Source organism: Populus alba, chromosome 18, assembly GCF_005239225.2.
Source record: "Populus alba chromosome 18, ASM523922v2, whole genome shotgun sequence".
In the NCBI taxonomy this organism is placed as follows: Eukaryota; Viridiplantae; Streptophyta; class Magnoliopsida; order Malpighiales; family Salicaceae; genus Populus; species Populus alba.
Window position 1 is genome coordinate 10,198,331 of NC_133301.1, and position 23,847 is coordinate 10,222,177.

The 23,847-nt window shown below is 29.9% G+C and overlaps 1 protein-coding gene across 1 annotated transcript; it reads left to right on the forward strand.

The window, feature by feature from the left end:
• The first annotated feature begins 12,979 nt into the window (after positions 1 to 12,979).
• LOC118051640 (protein SPEAR3) lies at positions 12,980 to 15,183 on the forward strand. The gene is made up of 5 exons (XM_035062340.2): positions 12,980 to 13,527; positions 13,666 to 13,773; positions 14,344 to 14,411; positions 14,574 to 14,658; positions 14,778 to 15,183. Exons 1-5 carry the CDS (start codon positions 13,312 to 13,314, stop codon positions 14,892 to 14,894), a joined length of 594 nt encoding a protein of 197 aa, XP_034918231.1. The 5' UTR covers positions 12,980 to 13,311; the 3' UTR covers positions 14,895 to 15,183.
• The last annotated feature ends 8,664 nt before the right edge of the window (positions 15,184 to 23,847 follow it).

Below are 23,847 nucleotides of genomic sequence, written 5' to 3' on the forward strand. Positions count from 1 at the left end.
CTAATTGTTTTTTTTTTATTTCATTCTTATTTAATATTGGAATTGGTTAAAAAATATAATTAATAGTTTATTTTTTATTTATTTTCTATATGGTTATAATGATTTCAAATAAATATTTTTTTTTTAAGGGTTGATTTTCAATTTTAAAAGCATTTAATGTTATCATTAAATTAAACAAAAAAATAATTTACAAAAACAATAAAGTTATTAAACCTATTAAAGTTCATAATTCAAGTAGTAAAGGGTGACCAATGTTGATTCAATTTGGACATCATTTCAATAAAATAAATCATAATGTCTTAAAGTTTTTTAAAAAATTATATTATATTTTTATCGGTCATCTGAGTTGTTCTTTAGACCCATTACATTGAATAATTCATTTTGAATGAACTTTCACGTGGTTTAATTCGAAACTCAAACTAAACAAGGAGTAGGATTAACAGGTTTCAAGATCAAGTTATTTGATTGAATTTAATAATACTGCCAAAAACAATCTCCATATTCTTAAATTTAACTTTAGAAAAAAAAAAAATTTTATCACAACATGCGTGGTTGAATATACTATTAATTATTAAACTCAAATGGTTGACATGTTAATTGTATGGTTCATTAATCTAAAACATGATTAGAGCCAAGTTTTTTTTTTAAAAAAATCATTATGAAAAATAACCCGATAAAATTTTTATAATTTGTTATGTCTAACTACAGTTGACTCAATAAAATCCAAGTAAAATACTAGATTAATTTTAATGAATTTTTAATTTTTTTTTTATCTTTAATCATGTTTTTTTAACCTTTTTAAAAAATATTATTTTAAAATTGATCAATGTTAAGTCAGCAACACGATGATTTTTGCCCATAATCAAATCAAACCCAGAATGAAATTGGACGACCTCTGTTTGAGAGGGCTATTACTACTCCACTAGCAATTTATTTTTCACTTTTGGTTTTACAGCCGATGATGTGAGATTAAGTTATCTCTTCGAGCGGTCGAATTGCTAGCATTTGTTCTGAAAGCAGCGAGCCAACTGGGTTAGCCAAGCTGGTCCAACTTTCTGTCTTTTGCTATTAAATTAAAATGAAAAATAAAATGTTGGGATTTATTTATTTATTTATTGTATTTTTTGATTTTATGGGTCTATGTCTAGCTCATCCCAGAAAAGAAAGAGGGCCTAAAATTAGAATGTTTTTGCATGATATAGGATGGAGGGCCCATGACTAAAATGGACTACAGGTCCTTGATGTTTTGATGCAAGTCCTTTCCAGCTTTCATGGGCTTAGCATGTAGATTTTTTAATGTTTTGTGTATGGTTTCCAAATAAAAATTCCTAGTAATGTTTCTTTATTGGGTTTTTGAAAATTCATCAGAAATTCAAAAAAATTTTTTTTTTATCTTAAAAACATTTACCTTTTTTAAATGAAATAGATCTAACTAAGAAATTAATTTTTTTGGTTAAAAAACTGTAATATTGACTTAATAAAATTACAAAGTAAAATAATATATTTATTAAGGATGTTGGAAAGCATAGGGTACTTACAATCTCTGAAGTAATTATACTATTATTAGTTGAAAAAAAAAGTTTATATTGGATTCCCAAGATTCACCATACCAAATACAAGAATGCTTGGCATCTCAGGTAACTTTTCTAGGGAATTTTGTATGACTTTGCACCAAACGCTATAAAACGTGAGCTCTTGAATAAAAACATGTTTGTTTTTTTTATTTTAAAAATACTTTTTAAAAAAAATATTATTTTTTTCTTCAAAATTTTTTAATATTTTTTTAATATCATTTTTTTTTAACTGAGTGAAAAACATTAACCATAACCTCCAAAAATAAGTTGAAATTGCCCTTTTGCTTCCTTTTATTTATTTTTCACATATTATTAAGAAACTAAGAAAAAAAACTATATGGTATAGAAAAAACATTGCTTTTACACATCCAAAAGACTATAAATTAATATAGTAATTCATAGTGTTTATTTTATTTGTATTTTGGTCTTTTCTTTCTTTGGTTATTAAATTTATTTGCTTTTCAAATTAGTCCTTGTATTTATTGAGATTTAAAGTTCACCCACACCCAAAATACTTTGATTTATAATAGGAATTTACAATGTTTTTTTTATTAAAAAAAATTCATCTATGACATATCTTATAGTTTTGTCAAAATTGTATTTGTTTGTCAAGTTTTGAAAAATTATAATTATGCGTGTAAGAATTTACTTTTTGTACATGACATTTTAAAAAAATCAATAAAAATTATTTGATTTCTTTATATTTTTATAATTATTTTCCATTCAACAACTAAAAAGATAATTATCCAAAAAAATAACAAAAATGCCACCTATTTGATTTTTTTCCCCCGTAAACAAACCCTAAAAGCCAAGAATCAATTACTGTTATATTTCATCATCTTGAGAATCCCACCTCTCCAGAAACTGAAAGGCAAAACAAAATTGATACCATAAGATATATCTGCCAACAACAAGAATCCACAAATTAAAGCATTTGTTAATAATTAATTAAAAAAAACATGGATGCATCTTTATCTTTAATGGCAGAACAAGTTCCACCTCACAACAATTCTCGATTAGCTTGTAAAATGCTACCATCAAACGCAAAGTTTAGAGCACAATACGCAACGATTGTTGGTAATTAACCACAATTTATCCAGTAGAAGCAGGGAGGTTTGTGAGGCACATCATATTTCACTGTTTCCTCTTCAGAATCAGCCCCGTTGTTTCCTCCTCTCTTTTCCTTTTCTTTGCCGTCTCCTCCTCCTTCCTCTTCTTCGTCAGGAACTTCAAACTCCAAGGAAAAAAAAGCTCATCATCGTCATCATTCTCATTATCAGTTTCCGCACTTTATATTTGGAGACGCAACAGTGATAATTGTGGTAGCGCGCAAGTTACAGGGTGAGTTTATTTTGCAACTATTTTTGTGTTTGCGGTGTAAAAATTACACTAAAATCAAGACGTGCATCTCTTGTAAGAGCCTGTGACAACCGGAGTTTTACTCACTCAACTGGGCCCACAAAATACGCTTTCCGGGAAGTGGGGTTTCCTCGAATCCAAAAAAATATATATATATTATAAAAATTGTGTTTTATAATGTAAAGTATACTAAAAAATTAAGTTTAAAATGCAGTTTTTATAAAATAAGTTTTACATTTTTTTTAACTGATTTTTGTAAAACACTATTATTTTTGCGCTTTAAAAGCGTTTTTGAAAAAAATTGATAATTTTTTAATTTTTTCTTTGCTTTAGATTAATATTTTTTGGTGTTTTAGATCATTTTAATGCGTTGTTATCAATTTTTTTTAAAATAAAAATATATTATTTTAATGCATTTTCAAGTAAAAAGCACTTTAAAAAACAAACACAACCACACAACTACTAAACATTTTATACATGTTTTTTTGCTGCACATAAACCTCAACCATAATTTTTATCAAATATATATCTAAATCAAACTAACCATACCCAATTACACTTTTTTAAACTTTTTTTTTTTCAAATCATAATCACAAAAAATACCTAAAAAATGAACACACTAATAGTAACCATCTTCTTCGCGCCCACACCACTGTCAATAGCAGTACCGCCATTGCCACCGCCTCTCGAGCTCCTTAGCAACCTGAAAGCTTCCATTGGAGAGCCACAGTAAAACAATTGGTTATATCATGTAAAAAAAAATTAATCTTCTTAAAAACAATGATATAGTTTTTTTTTAATAACGAAAATGCCATTCTAATAAAGGGTAGTAACAATTAAAATAAAAATGTGTAAAATATTTAAGCCATTTAAAATAGAAAAAATGAATTTTTTTTCAATCTGAACTCCATTTTTTTATTAATACATTTCTCTATTGTTTTAGCAAAAACATGTATTTTTTTAACTTCGAGAACCATTTAAAAAAAAAACATAAATGAACTTAAAAGCAAGATTAAAAATAATATATTTTGCATGTGAATGAAGGTAAAGAAAATTAATAAGAATGACAAAGTAATATAAAAAAATATATTAAACAAAATTTTATTTTAAATAAACATTCACAAGCCCTTTTTAAATTTTTGCATATTTAGTACATAAAATTGAAAAACAATTTGTTAACATCTCTATAAAAACCTATAATATTATTTAAGATACTTGACGAAGTTAAATAGTAAATGAAAGTCTATTGCAAAGTAATTAAACAAAGGGTTTGTCTTATGGAATCAGATTTCCTCGTGACTTTCTTTCCTTTTCTTCCTATTTGGAAGCAATATTTTGAGCTAAGGGTCCTACAACTGAAGTTCCCCGAAAACCCTTTAAATCCATCTTGTCTGGAAGCCTAGATTGAGCCCTGAGAGTTATCTTCCCATCGGAAATAATGTTTAAATTTCTTTTAATACTTTTTTATATGTATTTCTTCCAAATAATTTTTAAATTTATATTTAAAATTAATATTGTTACTCTCTTCTTTTTTTTTTTTTCTTTTTGTTTATCTAACCTCTTTAATGAAGGTTAATTTTTTATTATTTTGTATACATATTATTTTTTGAGGACTTTTTCTAATTCATCTATATTTTTTTATGTTTTATATTAAAAAAAATAAAAAAAAATCTGATATAAATCAAGATATTTGATCTTGCAACTTGGATCTTTAACACGTTGTCTTAACGAATTTGTTTACAAAAATTGATTTCTTACTAAATTAAATAATAATAAAAATAAACACACGTGAAAATGAATTAAATAAACTAAAAGGTAATAAAATATCATATAAGGTTATACATATTAAAAATATTATCTGAAAATAAATATTTGTAATTTTTTTAAAAATAAAATTTATTTCATCTTTATTTATCATTGATGGTTATTTATTTATTTATAAAGACACATAATTCCCAATTTTATTTTGTAATTAAAAAAAAAAAAACAACAATAATTGAAAAGAAGAAGAAGAGAGAGACAGAGAGCCTCGACCATAAATTTTTGGCTTGATTCTTTCTATTAATTGTCCAAAAAATAGAAACTAATCAACCCATTATTTTTCAAAATCTTTCTCTTCATCCTTTTTTTTCTTCTTTTCTTTCTAATATCAATATCACTGCACTTCTTGACTCAATGATTCAAGAAAAAAAATGAACTCCAGGTTAAATGAGTAATCCGATAAATCTACAAGATACCAATTCCCGTAAACTCCTATTAAAGAAAATAATTAACCTTCCCTCTAATTATCTATAAATTAAAAGCACAGGCAACACCAACGTATCCAAAACCCACATCCACCAGTCACCAGAAGTGGCAGCCCTGCTTACAACCGTTGCAAACATCGTCGGTCACAACAGCAGCGCTGCCTTCAGCCCCCACAAAAACCTCCTCCTCCATCGCACAATTATATCAAAATATTTGACAAACCCATGTACCCCACCATGCAGTGAACAACCACCGTCTCCAATATGTCAAGACACGCCAACAACCACCAATATCCTTCCATCTCAATGATGAGAAAGAAAGAAGCGGATCCCATGACGTCGATAAAAAAAATAGAAAAGAGAGAGAAAGAAACGGCAATAGTAAATATATAGAAAAAAGAGGGAGAGGCAATAGTGAAATCTTTTTTTTTTTTTTTCATTTTTGAAATTTCTTCTTCTTTTTATTCAATTTTCTAAAGCTTTTCCTTAAAATGAAAATAGTTGAAGAGTGATTTTAAGTAGTTTTTTTTTTTTTTACTGTTCAGAGATAAAAAGATAAAAAAATATTTGAGATAAAAAATATAAAGATGATTGAAATAAAAAAAAATATATATTACCTTGTTTTTATTTAGAAAAAATATAAATAAAACTATTAAATAGATAAATTTATTTTTATATTTTTTATCCGTACAACTAAACATACTTTTTTTTTTTTTATGTGTGTTTTCTGGATTGTAATAATAACCAAGACAACCTAACTAGTGGCATGTGGGAAAAAATATTAGATAAAAAATCCATATTAAAAATGTCTAGAATAAAAAAAACATATCAATTAAAGAAAAAGCTTAAAGGTTAAATTAAAAATATATAAAAAAATAAAAGGAGCAATTATGTCATTAATATACACTTTAATAGTTTCAACTAAACATGCCATCAAATTATATACCAATATAATTAGATTAAAAATACTAGATAATTGTGTGAGAGTGTGGTGTCTAGACCAACATTGCTAACACATGTTTTCTAGTAAAAATAAATAATCAAAAACTCAAAAATTTGTTTTTCACTTGGATAGATGTTTTAAAAAAGAATTATTAACATGTATAGAATATCTTGGAGAGCTTGATTATAATAAAAGGGGGTAGAATAAGAGTAAGTAGTTGCTACCCAATTTTATAGTAACTAGAAATCATAATTGATTTTTAGAAATTAGAGGTAATAGGTTGATTATGTGACACGACTAAAAGATTGATGTTTTCTTTCAAGTGTAGAAATGTCGAAGTAGTAATAAATAACTTGACAAGATCGGGATCAAACCACAGGGATGTTAACTATATAAATTATAAACAACAACAACAACAACAACAACAACAACAATAATAATAATAATAATAATAATAATAAGAAGAAGAAGTTAAAGATGATTTTGAGATGTTTGATTAATGTGAGGATTAAACAATGATAAAAACAAATGTCAAAGTTAGAGGATCTACTAATAGTATTAGAAATGAGTATAGTATAAACTCTTTTTTATTACTCAACTGGAAAACCACACACAAAGGAAGGTTTCAATAGGAAGATTTGTCATTAATAACTCATTATAAATTATTAACATGATCATATCAATTATCTTATTTAAGTAACACCAAACTTTTAAATATTGTCAGGAATTCATGATGCTAACTTATGTTAACAACAAATCAAGTTCCTTTAATAGCACATGTGTAACTAGGTTATATCATACGGTTGGGTTATGAAAGTGCCAAGCATTTGTTGTATCAAGTGTTATACAACACAAATCTATATTAACCATTTAATAAGTAAAGTATTAAGAATTAATAAGATAAAAATGATAAGACATGTTAACAGCAAGTTGTTTAGGATATAAGCATTGAAGTTCATATTAAGTTTATATTATACTTATTTTTACACCATTAGTGTAACATTTTCACCTTGACATAATAAACTTAGCTAAACATAATGAAAAAGAGAAATATAAATAAGATACAAGTTAACTAAGTAAAGAAAAAGAAATGAAAAGTATAAACAATATATTAATGAAAACAAAACTTAAGTATTACAAAAATATAAAGAGAGAAATAAAGAGCATAATCTTGATCTGAACAACCAATATGTCTAAATGCATATCAAATGCCTCCTTTTATAGGCCAAAATTTAAAACTAATTGATTTGATAACTAATTGTTGAGTGGGATGACCACATCTTGACACTTGGTGACAATTCTTATCTTCTTGTCTGAACAAAACGTCATTAATAATGTTTGAATTTGAATCACCTATACTCATGAAAGTTCTAGGAAATTATCTCATATTTCTAGGAAAAAAATTGAATAGGTCATTTTGAACTTCTAGAGCTCGAGATATGGGCTGAACACTGAACAGTGTCTGGGCTGCAGGACAGATTTGGACTTTTTCGTTGTTGCTATAATTTAAACTTGAAAATGACCTTTTTAAATCTTGGACTCCACATGAAAGTTTTAGGCCTATGTTTTATCTTTTCATTCATATAAAGCATATTTAAATCCGAGATCTATAGCTTCCAGATATGACCTAATTACCGGAGAAGTCGTTAAAAATTCATTTTTAATATATTTTTATCTAAAATAGCCAATAAACATCAATAAAACCTCTATAAAAACTACACCAACTCAAAAATCTCCAAAATATATCTAAAAATATAAAATCAAACCGAATCGAAGAAATTTTCCTTCCTCAACCCCAAGGAGAAGAAAAAGAAAAGGCTATATTTTAATTACCCAGTACTCAACCTTATTAAAATTCCAGATCAAGTGGCATGTTGATTAAGGGAACATTTTGGGTTTTCAAATCAACAACATGAGAAATTAAATCCAAGAGCACCGGGGATGTTGGTTCTCGAAGGTTTGGGGAGACAATGGCATTAATGGTGTCACACTTCCAAGTCATACATGGGTCCATTTCTAGGACTGCATAATGCAAAGGAAGCCAAGTGTTGAGTTCCACTGCGTGCCCAACACGTGAGACAGGAGGACTTGGGAGCTGCCTTCGTGGTTTTCAAGGTCCCCATTTCCAGGTGTACCAGAAGCCCATATATCCTAATTACAAATATACATTTCATAGAGACTTCTTGCGAACTAATTTATAATACAAAGAAATCTTTCATTTATTCTAAATATGGATTCATGGGCATTAGTTTTTTGCCCAAGATTTGCAATTAAGCTTATGGTGGAAGATCTAGGAATCTATAAGATTCATCGACTCAATCATGGATATTTATTTAAGCTTGGACCCTACCTAAAGCATTTCTTCGCACAGCTTAACCTCACATGATGCACCAACCTACAAGCTGTTACGTGGCTTGTGTATAATTTAGTTTTTCTGCACATGCACGTATTTGTATATTGGTGATAGCTTTTCTGTAATTATGATACGAAATCCTCAGATTTAATGACGGCATTTTGCTAGAAAATTAACAAATATATACCAAGTAAATTAAAAAAAGGGGAAAGGAAAGAAGAAGAAGCGGGTATCTTGCTTTTTTTTCTTCTTTAATTTGATATCTTATCAATTAAATTCTTGTACAAACTAATGTGTCGATTCATAATTAATAAAAATGGATCCTGTGATTTTTAAACAACTAATTGATCCTTCGTATATAAAAAATAATTGTCTCATGTATTTTATATATATAAAAAAACTCATATGAAAAGTTTGTTTATACATACAACATTACTCATTTATTACAGGGGTTAAGAATCCCACAATTAAGCTAACAAGCACGACATAAACGGAACATCGCAACCCCTGATGAAATCGAGTCATATGGACTAAAAAAAAGATATGATTTAAATAATTTTTTAAAATAAAAAAGTGAATATAATATATCAATTTGTTCATGTAGCTCAATCTAAATAAATAGAGCATTAAGAACTAAGCGATCGATAATTCTAAAAATACGAAAGATTTTTCCATAGCATATTTTCTAATCTCCCAATATCGCGGTATACATTAATAATCATCTACACTTACCTGGGGATATTATTGATTTAGAAATTATTCCCATGTTTGGTTCGATAACCATGCCTTGATTTTGCTTTGAAAATGCATGACATTTAGCAGATGCGATAATACTGGGATCCATCTTTTTTTTAAGAACCTTGAGGAAAGTTTCTAATATTTAATTTACTTCAACAGTTCTGAGAGCACAGAGTCTACGAACATCACACAAGCATGGACGCCTGCACCCTCTCAAGGACTTCACAGTATGATCCATGGAAACACATTAATTTGGTGTCCAGATGAAGAAAAAAAAAGGGGAAAAAAGAGAGGAACACCTTCACCATAGATAAAGGGTTTAGTTCTTTCAAGTCCCCGTGTTTGTGTATAAAAAAAATGGCAAAAAATCAACATGAGAATCGTATATATAATATAGGATTTGGTGGATGGATTTGGAAGCATGTAAACACGTAGACAGCGTTTTCCAAGGGACTTGTTTATGCATATATACTTGCTTTGTAAATCATGTGGAGTAATATAGTGCACCCTGGCTTGTTCTGTAAGAGTTTGCATGTGCCCACAATCTACAGTAGATATGATATTCTCTACATCTCTCTCCACTAAACTTTGTCTAGTTTGCTCTTCTTTTTTCCTTTTTATTTTTTCCTTTCCATATATTATATGATACTGTTGAGTAGATCACTCATCAAATCACACCTAATCCCTTCTTTTATTATCTCCCTTGCTCACATATACGTGCATTCACTCATATTACATCCACATGGGATGATAAATTAATCGATGGTGAAGAGAGGAGATCTCGAAAAGAGTATTTAGAGGTCCCAAGCATGCTGTTTGAGCTCTCGTACAGGCTCTCTCCTTGAGAAAATCCATCAAAAAAAAAAGAAAAAAGAATAATAACTCCATCGGTAGTAACTGTGCGTAATATATATGAATAATTAGATTACATAATGACAAACGTCTATGGGGCAGGTATGTGAATCATCTGATTCACGGCATAATTTAATAACAATCAACACATTTTATATATATATATATATATATATATATATATATATTAAAAAAACAGTATTGTATTTCTTTTCCTTTTCAAAGTAGACTTTGTTGCTCAGAGGTTGCCTCAAGCATTGGTAATCGAATAGTTTTACACGGAAATGCGGACTCAAGCGAGTGGTACTGGATTTAAATGCAGCGTCAAAAAAGTTGGCGTATAATATGTTTTTTTGTGTCAAAAATCAGTGATGGGAGGCCCATTTTTATAAGGGCAAGAGACCTAAGGAGTTGGGATCCATAATTTAACTAATATAAAATAGCCATACCCTAATATATATTTGACTTTGGACCGTGAATATTGTTAAATTCAATGCATGTGTGATCAATATATTCGACTTCTCCAATCTCATGCTGCCATGTTTGCCACAAACTAATATTGAGCTCAATTTAATTAGTCCATCTAGTTTTAATTATCATAATTAATATTACTGATTAACTAAGACAAATTACCTCTTTTTTTTGGCTTACAAAAACATTGTATCATATAAAATCAAATCACACAATGTAATTGAGCTCATCAATTATTTAACAATATTATTTTATATATAATCATCGATTTTATTAAAAAACATAATTATTTAGACAGTAACCATGAAAAGAAAACTTATATTGAGAAAATTTTTAAAAGAAAATTAAAAAAACAAATCAAAACCATATCATTAAGTCCTATGATAGTCCAATAAGATAGACAATGAAAGATCAAGATAAAATAGGAATTAAGATTACGAATACTCCCTTGAAAGACAATATTATTTCAGATTAGCCATATATATAGTTGTGCTAGAGGATAAAACCTTTCAAGCTAATCCACAATTCTTTTATGTAGATAACTTATTAAGAACTGAACATGTACAATAGGCTGGCAAATCAATATTTCATGTACATGTTGAATCTTGCTGCCTCATTTTGTGGTCAAAATCAAAGTTGAGGGCTACAACACCATGAAGCGATATGGTTTATTAATTTAAGAATCAAGGGGATATATGCGTGCTAGTGAACTCGTGGAGTAGGTTTTAATTTAGCAACTTTTGAGGGTAGGCATGGAATATAATATAATAATATTATATAAACTTTTCGAAATCATATTTAACCAATAATTTACAGATGATTTGATTTTAATTATATATAAAAAGAAATTGAAGTGTCATTGGAAGGGATAGGTGGGGTCTCGGGTAATTGCATGAGTTCACATGTCTGTTTAAGAAAATTGGAGGATTCTCACTTTCCACCACACAACAACTCATAACCTATGACCCACAAATCATGCGTTAAACAGCTCGATTAGATTTGGTTCCTCCCTACCCACTTCATAACACGATATACACTAATCTGCTTCAAAATTACCACGATCTTCAGCTAAAAAACAAATGATTTAGTTAGCATCTCATTAATTTCCCACTGATTTTAATTAAATACGGGGATTTTGGACTCCTTCGAGCAGCATATATCTTTCGCATTCAAGGCATTTTCATGAAAAACGCTCAAAGAAATAGAAGATTAGAGAATATTAATGATCATAGCCACTTTGGGTTAGAATGCCGAGAAATCTCCCCTCTGATCATTACAATGAAATCCCTTAGAAGCTGCAAACAAGATTTCTTGAATCTATAATGGTTAAAATCGATTTGGTCTCCCTATGCTCTTAATGGAATAAAACGTTTATTGTTTAATTATTATTTAATGAGTTGCTTAACACAGTTTTTACAGCTGGGGCTTTTTAGGGTTTTGTCAGCTATGCCTCCCAAATGGGACCACCATAGTCACCCCCCAAAAAAAAAAAAAATTATTTACTAGATCAATACCACCATAAATGCAATTCTAACCCCCACCATCCTTTGGAGAGCGTGTTATATATATATATATATATATATATATATATATATATATATATATATATATATATGAAAGAACATGAGATAAAGTTGAGCAATATTTTAATTAAATCTAAGCTAAACAAGTACAAAATGAAAGCAATTCTTTTTATAAAAAAAAGTAAAGGGTCATGCTCCTTGCTGATGTTCTATGAATGTCCTTATGCGGAAGCCAAATTCAAGAAGTATAGTGAGTTCATTCTTAATCTTTTTTTTTTTTTTGAGACAGTATTAGTCCAAGCTTAATTCTAAATTAATTACTGGGTTGAAGTTTATATGTATTGTATATCACTACAAGTTGAGATAATTTAATCAATTTTCTTTTTTTAATGAGAGATTAACCTTTTAATTTAATTATCACTTTGAGTTGCAACTTAATTAAACAAGAAAAAAAAAGATTCTAGAAAATGCTGTATTAGTTTAGTCCCCGATCCATTAATTAATTAATTAATTAATTAGGAACGCTCTATAGTGGCGCGTTAAGTAGCATCTAGTGATATGGTTAATCAAAGATTTTTAGAATTTTAAACACGCTAAAGAAAGACAATCGCTTTCAAGTCATGCTAAGTGTAGCTAGGCAAGTGTCATGAATATTATTTTTTAATAAATATATTAAAATAATATTTTTTTATTTTTTACAATTTATTAAATTAAAATGATTTAAAAACATAAAAAGTTAATTAAAAAATCATCAAATTTTAACAATAAAAAAACAGCTTAAACATCAATGTCAAAAAGCCTATAGCCTACAAAGTGCATAACCAGAGAAAATAAAATAAATTAAGTAATTAGCTACAATAGTATAATATAGAAATGGTCATTCAAGATTGTAATATAAAAACAATTTATGGGAGTTCTAAAAAAGAGGCAAGAGAGACGGGGAGGGAGGGGAGCATAAAATCTAAGTATATATTTCTAATAAATCTGCACACAATCTGATCCAGCGATGCAATAATTACTAGGGTATCAAACAGCTTAAAAAGGGTCTTGGAGATCTCCGATTCCTCAGCACTAGTTTGCCTGCAGAAAGTTTTTGTTTTTCTAGTAAGAGAAAGCTCTGGGATTTGCAAAGCAAAGCTGAGACACACAGTACCTCAATTCTCTTGCGCACAGCTCACATCATCATCTCTCTCTCTCTCTCTCTCTCTCTCTCTCTCCCGCAAATTAAGAAGCAAGAAGAGAGGAGAATATCATGGATAGCGGTTATTTTGGAGAGCCTAACTTTGGAAATAATGAAAGAGGTGGCTCTTCAAGGAAAGGCAAGAAGAGCAATTCAGACAAGCCTAAGCAACCGCAGAGAGGCCTCGGTGTTGCTCAATTGGAGAAGATCAGATTACATGGCCAAATGGGTTGTAATTACCATCCCTCCCTTCACAGTACTCCTTACCCTACAGCTTTCAACCAGCAGGTATCTCTCTCCTTCTCCCTCTCCGCCTCTCTCTTGATCAGTACTGATATATGTAATTAAGCTCAGTTTTTATAGGGTTTGTAGAAGTTTGTGGAGTATGGACTTGATATACAAGTATGTTGGTTGATATGCGTGCAGGAGGATATAAGAGTGCAAACAGGCTATTCATCAGCATCATCCTCCTCTTTTTCTTATTCTTCATCAGCAGCAGCAACCTCGGCTTCCTATGGCTACCCCCACACCATGGTATAGGAACTTGCTTTCCTTATCTCTTCCTTTCTTGAATTATTTATTTATAGAATTGATAACCCTAAATTTCATTCTAGTCAAAATTACATATATGAGGTGATCACATCTTGAATGGGAAATCAATCGTGTGTGTCCATCAATAGAAAGAAGAAGAAGAAGAACAAATTTAGTTGCAACCAATTGGATTTTCATTAACGTTTTGAAAGTAGTCCTCTCCATCATCATCCAAGTCTTGCTTAATTCGAATTAAATTGTGAAGGACATGCTTCCAATTTCAAAATAATTTCCTGTACAAGCACTCTTCAAGGGATCTTATTGTTCCCCTTGGAAGCTTGATTTTATTTCATTTATTCTTGTTTCTGTATTGTTTCGAAAGCTTAATTTGTTTAGTTATTCATTTACACAAACCCTAGTTCCTTGCCTGTTAAATATATATATGAATACTCCACACCATCTCATCTTTTCTCATCATGTGGCAAGGAGGAGGAGCTTAAATTAATTAGTCTGACATTTGCTTTCCCACAATATGCCTTGTCCGAAAATCACCAATCTTACCTGGTATTGCAGATGGGGATCGGTGATTATGATGGAACGAATATCAGATATGGCGACTCTCAACCCTCAACTGCAGCAAGGTAATTTGTCTCCTATGCAATTTGATTTAATTATAGAGATAAGGGCTTGCTTTTTTGAAGCAAGGTCTAGATTTTCATGTCTTTCCTTGGAAGTTTGCTCAACCTTGGTTACACTAGCTAGGTTTCTAATGAATCAATGTGTTTAATTTCTTTATACATTAGTTGGAATTCCGGACATGGCATCCACGAGGCTCAACATTATGCACAGCCAAATTCAACTAGACACCTTTTGCCACTACAAGCTGAGGTAATTAATGCCTTTATCCTCCATAAATTTCTACGTAGAATAAGATTCTCAAGCTAGGATTCTGGTAATGTGATGCATCATGTTTTGACATCAATCTCTTTCATGCTCTTGTTAATTAGGACACGCCGCCAAAAAAGAGCAAGAAACACCGAAGTAGCTCAATGGGCTCTAGCAGTCAAAATTCTGAAGCAAGTGACACTCAAGAACTAGATTTGGAGCTCAGATTGTCAATTTAATCATCATTCTTCTGCCAATTAAAATCGAGGATTCTTTTTATGCTCTTAATTGTTGATTGGAAGTTATAATGATGATTGGCTTGGCTGTGGAAAACTGCACCACAAGGTAGGAAATGGTGATATGAAAGAGCCTGTACTTTCATTTGAAAGGGATCTTAAATTATGTTGAACTTTCATTTGAAAGGGATCTTAATTGTGTAATTAAAGATCATGGATTCACTTTCTGCTTAAGAAAATGAAATCTTCTTCTTGTTCATGAAATGTCAAAGAAACGAGAAAATTATAGTAATCATCCAGAATATTTCTTGCTTTCGTTCATGTCTACCAGTCAGCATCTAGCAAATCACAGTTTCCTTGATGAAACATATCTATCTCATAGGATGAAGAATGCTTCTGTTCTCTTACCCCCTTTTGTTCAATAGCACTAATTAACTTTATTAAAGAAGATAAAAGAGAGATCAATAAGAATAAAACAGGTTAAACCTGGTACTAAAAGGGTGATTAAATATCAGAGCTGTCCATTTGACGAAAAAGTGATGGACGACCTTGGAATCTCCACGTAATTTCTTTTCCTGTGTGAAAAATTTATGCATTGTCAAGGAAAACTGAGCTTGGAATGGATTGATTATAACACTTTGATAACCGGTGCACTGTTAATCAGGTGGGTGCATAAATGACACTTGCAACTAGCTAGTACTAGATTCCAAATTCATTAGGTTCAAATTATAGTCTAATTTCTCTTACATGAGGAAAGATTGATGTTGAAATTCAATGACATATCCATAATTGAAACTAGAGAAAATGCATATTAGTGAAAAATAACTAATTCAATTTTAAATTTTAAATTATTAGATAAAATTTAACATATGATTTATATTATTTTTTAAATATATATCTTTAATTGAAAGCTCTTTAAACTTAAGACTTACACAATCTCATACTACTTTGTATTTAATTTTTATCAAATAAATAGAAATAATGAGATTCAAACTTATGATTGTTTTAGTTATCAAAACTTTAATATCATATTAAAAACACTAATTTAACAAATATAATGGGATTACAAATATATATATACCAATATATAAATATATAGAGCCTAGCTATTTCCCATTGCAAATCTCATTGCCATGTCACAGCTTCAACTCTATAGCCTAAATAGGCAATTGACTTTCAGGTTTTATGTATTTCGTACAAACCATACACAAGTAGCTCTCGACTGAGAAGTTGAGCTGTTACGTGATGCTCTAATTAATAGGATTCAAACTCCCAACTAAGTGATTAAGAATATAATAATATCATGTTAAGAAAACACTCAATATTGGAAAAATTTAAGCAATTAGCTAAGAATTTAATATCAGCAACAGTAAGAAGACCCGAAAAGTAAGCACACTGGCTGCCTCTCAGTACCCTTTACTCGTGATCTCTCACCTTCCCTGGTGATCTGTTTCACAAAAAAGCAAAGCTCTCTTCCTTTGAAGCTGGCCTTGTTTCTGCTGAAAGGGGGAGAAATGATCAGCGATGTTGGTTATCTAGAAAACATAGAAATTTATTCATTGAAGCTAGCCTTATTGGGAGAGAGATGTCACCTTTGTTAAAGTTGTTTCGTTAAAAGCACAAGAACCTCAATGGAGGCATTTTAGTCTTGAAAATACTTGCAAAAGACACTCAGCATCCCTTGTTTTGAACTTTATAAAATCTCCCAATTCATTGCAAGGGGTCAGGAGGCATGTTTCACACGGGGAAAGTAAATTCTTGATGGTGTATTAACAGTGTAGATTCATGCTTCCATTGATTTTCAACTTTTATCTCCAAGCTGTAGCAAAGTAAGAAACTTTATTTTGTTTTTTAATGTTTTTTGGATGTTATATCATTATATAAAAGGAGCAGCCATTGTTTATCACATGTCATGCCTTAAAGATCAAAGTATATATACTATATTAATGATCTCTGCCTTTCGAGAAGAACCTGCTGCAAAAAATAAAAACAAAACTATATATTATAATACACATAGAACTAGAAATGAGTAGCATAGAACAGTGCGCAGATGTGATGGTATACATAAGTTGCTGGGTGCATTTCCTTGCTTTCACTATGGTTCGGAATAAAGGTGGTCACTTTAATATAGAGGCAGTGTTACAGCTTTAAAATGCATAACATTCCCCCTTATATGCATATAATGGTAAAAGAGCTTTATCAATGTCAATCAAAGAAAAGATTAGTGAAGACAAAAAAATAAAAAATAAAGTTTATCGTCGCCGTCGTCATCATTGTTGTCTCAAAAGACATTAGAATCCAGAATTAATCATCAAAATTTCAATTACTTAAGTCAGTGTGCACAATCAGTCTAGTGTTGAATATCTAATTCGGGTAAGAGATTATGAGAAAACGGTATCGTTTCCAAGGCTTTCCTATAGAGGAATTGGCTAGTCACCTTCACTTGTTCATCATGAAAGAGATAAAATGTCATGGAAATTCCTCAATGTAATGTCATTATTAACCCATCCAACCAAGATCGCCCCCCCCCCCGTGAGAAAGATAATAGATTGCTTGTTAACAGAATGTTCTATCGCCTTCGCCTAAATGTATAGAGCCGGTAATAGTAACCTGATCCTGTCACTGTTTAAAAACTAATTTTGTTAAAAAATATTCACTGATAAAATCATGAACAATTAATGTTAATAAAAAAATCTACGGTATTTGGTTGCTTGCCCCTTTATTAAAATTAAAAAGGTTAAGTAAAGTGAAGCTTTCGAGCCCCTTGCTCCCATGGCTTTCTTGGTCGGACCAACCCAACCATCTGCAACATCTAATGTCTCCAGTGAAAGTTCTTCCTCCATTCCGGCTAGGGTGGGGAGGGGATTCCCGCTGCTACAGTTGGAGTTGACGGTCCTAGTTCTGTTACAGTAAGAGCTGTTGCTGGAAGAACCAGTGATAGTAACTAGACTGTTGGAGGAGGCTGTTAAAAATGTTCATAATTTATATTGTGTCAAACATTTGGTCGGTTATATATATTAACACCAATAGATTTACATAAAAATACATCAAACAAAAAAAATTATTAGCATCATTCTATTGGTCATTTCATTGGTGATTGTGTCATATCACTGACAAATAAAACCGTTTATAATTCTATCAATGATTTATCTCATATTATTAACTAGCAAAAACCATTGGTGATTATTATATATTATTTGTGGCAAGATCATGTAATGTTTTTTTAAAAAAAAAAAATTAAGGGATTTAGTTCGTAGGTGATTCCATCCGTAATGATGAGTGGCATTCCATGTAATGTTTTTCAACTCTCTCGAACTTTCTGACGGATTAGTTCGTTGGTTATTTTATCTGTTATTTTTAATATTTTTTAAAATAAAAAACTAGCTAGAAAAAAGTTAAAATAAATAAAACTAAATAAAAAAATCAAATATTTATTAGAAATTTAAAAATTATCAATTTGAATATAATACATCTATAGGACATGTGCTAAAGGAGGAAGAGGCAAATGCAGATCTTTCCCAGGATCGGATGAGGCACGAGATGGACCACATATATCACCCATGTTTGACAATAGCTTCATGTACAATAACCTAAGTTGTTTTGTCTTAGTAGAAAGCCAAGTCGTTTGAGCTTGAGCTTGTTCTCGTACAAGTGCCTGGAACTCTGGAGATTAAGAGTTGTAGTTTAAATCTTCAGTTGTAGTGTTTAAGATATCATAAACTCGATTTTTATTGGATCCACCAAACGATCCAATCTCCAACCATTAAATTTGCATCAAGTTCCAGATGGGTCAAAGGATTATATTTGTATCTTTCATGCAATCAAGTAGTATATGTAACCTGAAGAAAAAAAAAATAGGAAGTGAAATTAAAAAAATAATAACTTGAGAAGAAAATTGTTGAAATCCAACTTACCATGAACTTCTGAGCTCGACTATCCATAAGTTGTTGCACTGTTTTTCGATGATCATCATTTCATATATGAGTTTCTACAAAAAGCTTCATCGGTCTTAGTTCGCGTCTAATAACAATAGCCTGCAATATAAGATTGTTATTAGTAAAATATTTTCATATAAAACAATAATTAAAAAATAGATAAAATTAAAAAGAATCTTACCATTCATTTTGCATGCAAAACGAACAAAATGGATTTGCCGGTATGCGTAGTAATTGAACCATGAACCTTCTTGTTGCGGTTCTCCATCCCAGGTTGTAACCGCTACATGAAACACTCAGAACTCACATACAGGTTACAAGTTTTCGATATACCCTCTGAGAAATACAGAGGTCTGAAATCCCTTCAAACCTATCTAGATAGAAACTCGGGCGTGCTCAGCGGATGTCCACTCGATTGCATAAAGAGATGGATATAATGGAGGGACATAAACCATTATATATATGACATATGCAATGAGACATGTCATAATAAGAAAACTTGTCATGTGCAACAACATAGGTATGTTAATATCACTTCTTATGCAATTTGTTATTACTATTAACCTTTTCTTGTTATGTTTTTTTTAAAAAAAAATTTGTTTACAAAATTGTATTAATTGAATATTAAATTATATCATACAAGTGCACTTACATAGAATATCGTGCACGTGATATGGTGGACTTTCTTTTTATAAAGGGAATTAACATGCTCCAAAAGTTGCTTCTTCATCACAAAAGGCATTCATATTATAATGCTGACTTTTCTAGTATGTCAACATCCAATTCATTTGATGGAAAGAGGGAGTCACAATACATACCTCCAGGTCTTATTGATACATTTGTCTTGTAGGTACAGAAAAAACACAAATTAGAGGATGCATTTGTTAACATTGTAAGAATCCGTTTGGCTAGGCATTTGTAACTGCGTTTAGTGTGTAACAGTTGCATTGAAGTGTTTGGTTATAAAATCAGCCGTGATTTTTATATGTGGACCCTACCATTATCTGCGTTGAAAACGCTATTTTGTTGAAGCTGAAATTTCATGCTTCTCGCTGCGTTCCTGCCTCTCTTATGCTTCTTGCCTCTCGTTGCTACACTGTTACCATGCCTGCAGGCATTGGGAATGCCTTTAACATGAGGGGTCCTGCATTTGGTCAATTGCGCCGAGAATAATACACCATTGCCCAACCTTGGAAGCAGTTACAGACATATATGGTGCACCCATAAGAAGAAGAAACATTACAAACCAAAAACCATTAATTGATGTGAAGAAGAAAAATCATGAAACAACAAATTGGCTTGAATCCAGAACGCTTTATAATTAAAATGTTATAGCATGCTACCTTGTTCATCTTGCGCAATGTTCATAGAATGAATTAATTAGCATGAACAGTGTAGCATGCTGTTCCGGTCGGACCAATTCTGGCCGGATTGAGTCCAGTCAAAAGCTCAAAATGCATTGAACCAGGTCCGACTCAATAAAATAAAAAATAAAAATTATTTTTTTATTTTTTTAATTATGTTTTATTTGAAAAACTAGTGTTTAACATTATTCAATGAAAAACATAAATAAGACAGAGATCACTTGATGACATAGCATTTGCAGAATTTGATCGCAATCCTAATTTTGTTCTTGATTATATTTTACCTGATGTTGTTGCGTGCTTAAAAAACCAAAAAAATTATAGTCCTTATCGGATGTATTTCATACATGATGAAAATGTAGATAGTTTAATGAACCAATAAAAAATATTTTATATAAAGTATTATTTATTTCATGTTGTAATAGTAATAGTTAAATCTACAATAGTTAAATTAAAAACCATCAATATTAATATATATTTTTTAAAATTATTTTATAACCTCAATTTCAAAAACCATTATTAACCAAACACATTAAACTACTTTTTATTCAACCTCAATTTCAACCACAATTTTAACTAAACACCTATTTTTTCAAACCAACCTCAACTAAAAGTACTTTTTATAAAATAACTTTTTTCAAACCACAACCACAATAGCTACCACAATACCAAACACACTTTAAGTATATTTTACCTGTTGTGTAAATTACAAACAATATGATTAGTATAATAACATTTTAACAATATCAAACAATTATTTAATATGACATGTTGTATTGCAGTATAAGAGTAAGATTTATTATTGGCAATATAAGCTTCTGAAATTGCATGAATGTGTGAAGCCATTTGTGATGCAGACATGTTTTTTCTATATAAGTTACATGCATTATATCAAACTTGATCATGGCTTTTTGCATGCATTGATTGAGCAATGATGATGTGAGATATACACGTTCCACCATAAAAACAAAGAGATGACACCTAAATCACAAGACGTTGTTGTTTTGATAATGTCATGGCTGAGAATAAAACCACTCAAATAGGAGGCAGTTGTGCAATTGATAAACTCGGTCCATCCAATAGTAGATAACTTAAGCGTAAATAGATAGATTTTCTTATATATTATTGATGTATTATGTTGTGTTGTTTTGTTAATTATGGGTTTGCATTTTATTTTACATGTGTTTTAGTATATTTGTAATATTATTTTTTTTTTTTGTAGTTTTTCTAGGTCAGTTAAGGTTGAGATTAAGATTTTTTTTAAGTTAATTTAGGTACTAGAATTTGAAATCAAAATCTTACAAATCACCATGTGAATGAAGATAATAGGATAGTTTGTTGAGTTTAGTTTAGTTTTAATTTGAATATTATTGAGTTTTTCACTTACGAGTGAAACAAGTAAAAATTGATGTGTTATGCTATTAACAAACCCAATAATCATTAAGTACTTGTTATAAATCAAAGAACTTACAAAACAAAAGGAGCAAACAAATATAGTTATTATACAATTCACCCTAAATCCAAAAGAAATTTTGATTATAATATGCTCAATAAAAAATTAATTACAAGAAACAAAAATGCTATAAAAATTATAATTATTATGAAATTCACAAAAAATCCAAAAAAATTGATTATAGGTTGCTTGAAAAACACATGAATTATAAAAAATAAAACATTGCACAAGATATAGTTTTTATGCAATTTACTCTAAATTAGGATGAAAAATAAAATAGGTGAAAGATGATAGTTATTACAAATTTCACCCTAAATTCAAAAGAGATTTTAATAATAACGTGCTTAAATTTTCAATCTAAACGGGGTTAGTAGTCTTTAATTTCACATCAACAAAAGATTTAACATTTTAGGCTTAATTAAAGGTTCGGAGATTGGATATAGGGTTGGTTTAGTTTTTTGAGTTGGAGGTTTGGAATACGTATTTTAGGGTTAGTGTTTAATGTTTGATGCAAGGTTATCAATTCCTTTATGGTTGACATTTCATTTTTATTATTAGAATGATAAATTTTGGTTCTAGAGTATCTCAACATTCAATTCTAAGGTCCTACACACACACACACACATATACACATGTGATTACAATTCAAATTTAAAGATAAATTAACTTCAAATTATGGAATACAAATATAATGTCAAACATATAAATATAATTTTAAATTTTAAAATATTTATAAATAGTCAAGAGTCAATACCAAATAGAATTTTAACTTAAAGTAATTCAATACAGATTAAATGTCAAAATATTAAGAAAGTAAAATATTTTAATACAAAAAAGCATCAATCAATTATTCAATAAAAGATAGAAGTTTGCTTATTAGAGGGGGTCGTTGAAGTCTCTATAAGTTATCCATATGTTTCTAAAAGAACAATGAGTTCGTAGATGGAGCATGCAATATAAAGTTTTCCTTGGATTATAAACTTTGCAATACTTATTATCATTTTCCATTATATATCATGGTAACTAATAGTTACCATTATGACAAAAGAAGTCATTCTAGCATGAAGAATATAACATTGGTAGGACTCATCAAAGATTTACTTTCCTCACTCTCATAGTACACACTTACAACTAAACAACTAGAAGACAATGGATATTACATCAATCAATGAGTTAATGTGGATCTCTTATATTGTTGTTTTGTTTTTGTTTTCTTACATGAACTTTTCTTTCTTATTTGTCCAATCATAGTAATTCCATGACTTTTTAGTTTTATCAAACTTTTATCCAGAACAGAATGAGTGAAGTAATCCTGAAACATCTTGGTCAGAATTTGGGTAAGAATCTAGAATAACCCAAAATCCTTAGCAAGATAAAATTTATTATATTTTGTTTTACTTTTTGAAATGGTACAAGGTATACCGACCATTTTTACCGGAACAAAATGGATTGACACAACTTTGATTTGATGTTTGAATTACAATTAAGATTTGTTAAAGTTAGTTTTTTTTTTTTTGTTAATGATTTGAGGTTATGGATTTGATTAAGGTTATGAATAGTTTTATGATTAAAGGTTTAAGGTTAGGGATTAGTTAGGGCTAAGGTTAGTGTTTAGTGTTTTAGGGCTAGTGTTTAGAATTTGGATTAGTGTTAGTTTTTTTAATGGTTAAGTAACTTGCATGTTTAAGGTAGAGTTACGATTTGAGGTTTGGGTTAGGGTTAGTGAGTCTTTAGGGTTTAGATTAGGTTTAGATTATTTTTTTTTATTGTTTATCGATCAGTGGTTAACAAGGTTTAGGTTTTAGTAAAGGTTAGAGATTAGATAAGATTTGACAGAGTTTAGGCATTGTTTGGGGTTTTATTTAGGGGTTATTTGTGGTTTAATAGATATCATTATTTCCAATATGACATCTATCAAATGTCATATTTTTCAATCACAACTTATTTACATATCGTGTTTAGGAACCGCTATAATTACAAATTAATGTTGTTTCACCAATTATTTTTGCAAATTTGTTATTTTGCTTAAGTTTTTTTATTTTATCTATTAATAAGAGAAAATACCCATTCAATTAGTAGTAAGTAATATATAATATTCCATACATAATTATCAAGCTTTTTTGCTTTGCAATATTTTTACTTTCTTAATATTGTTGTTTCTAGATTAAGTTTTTACTAGTTTATATGTCAATGCTACGCTGCAA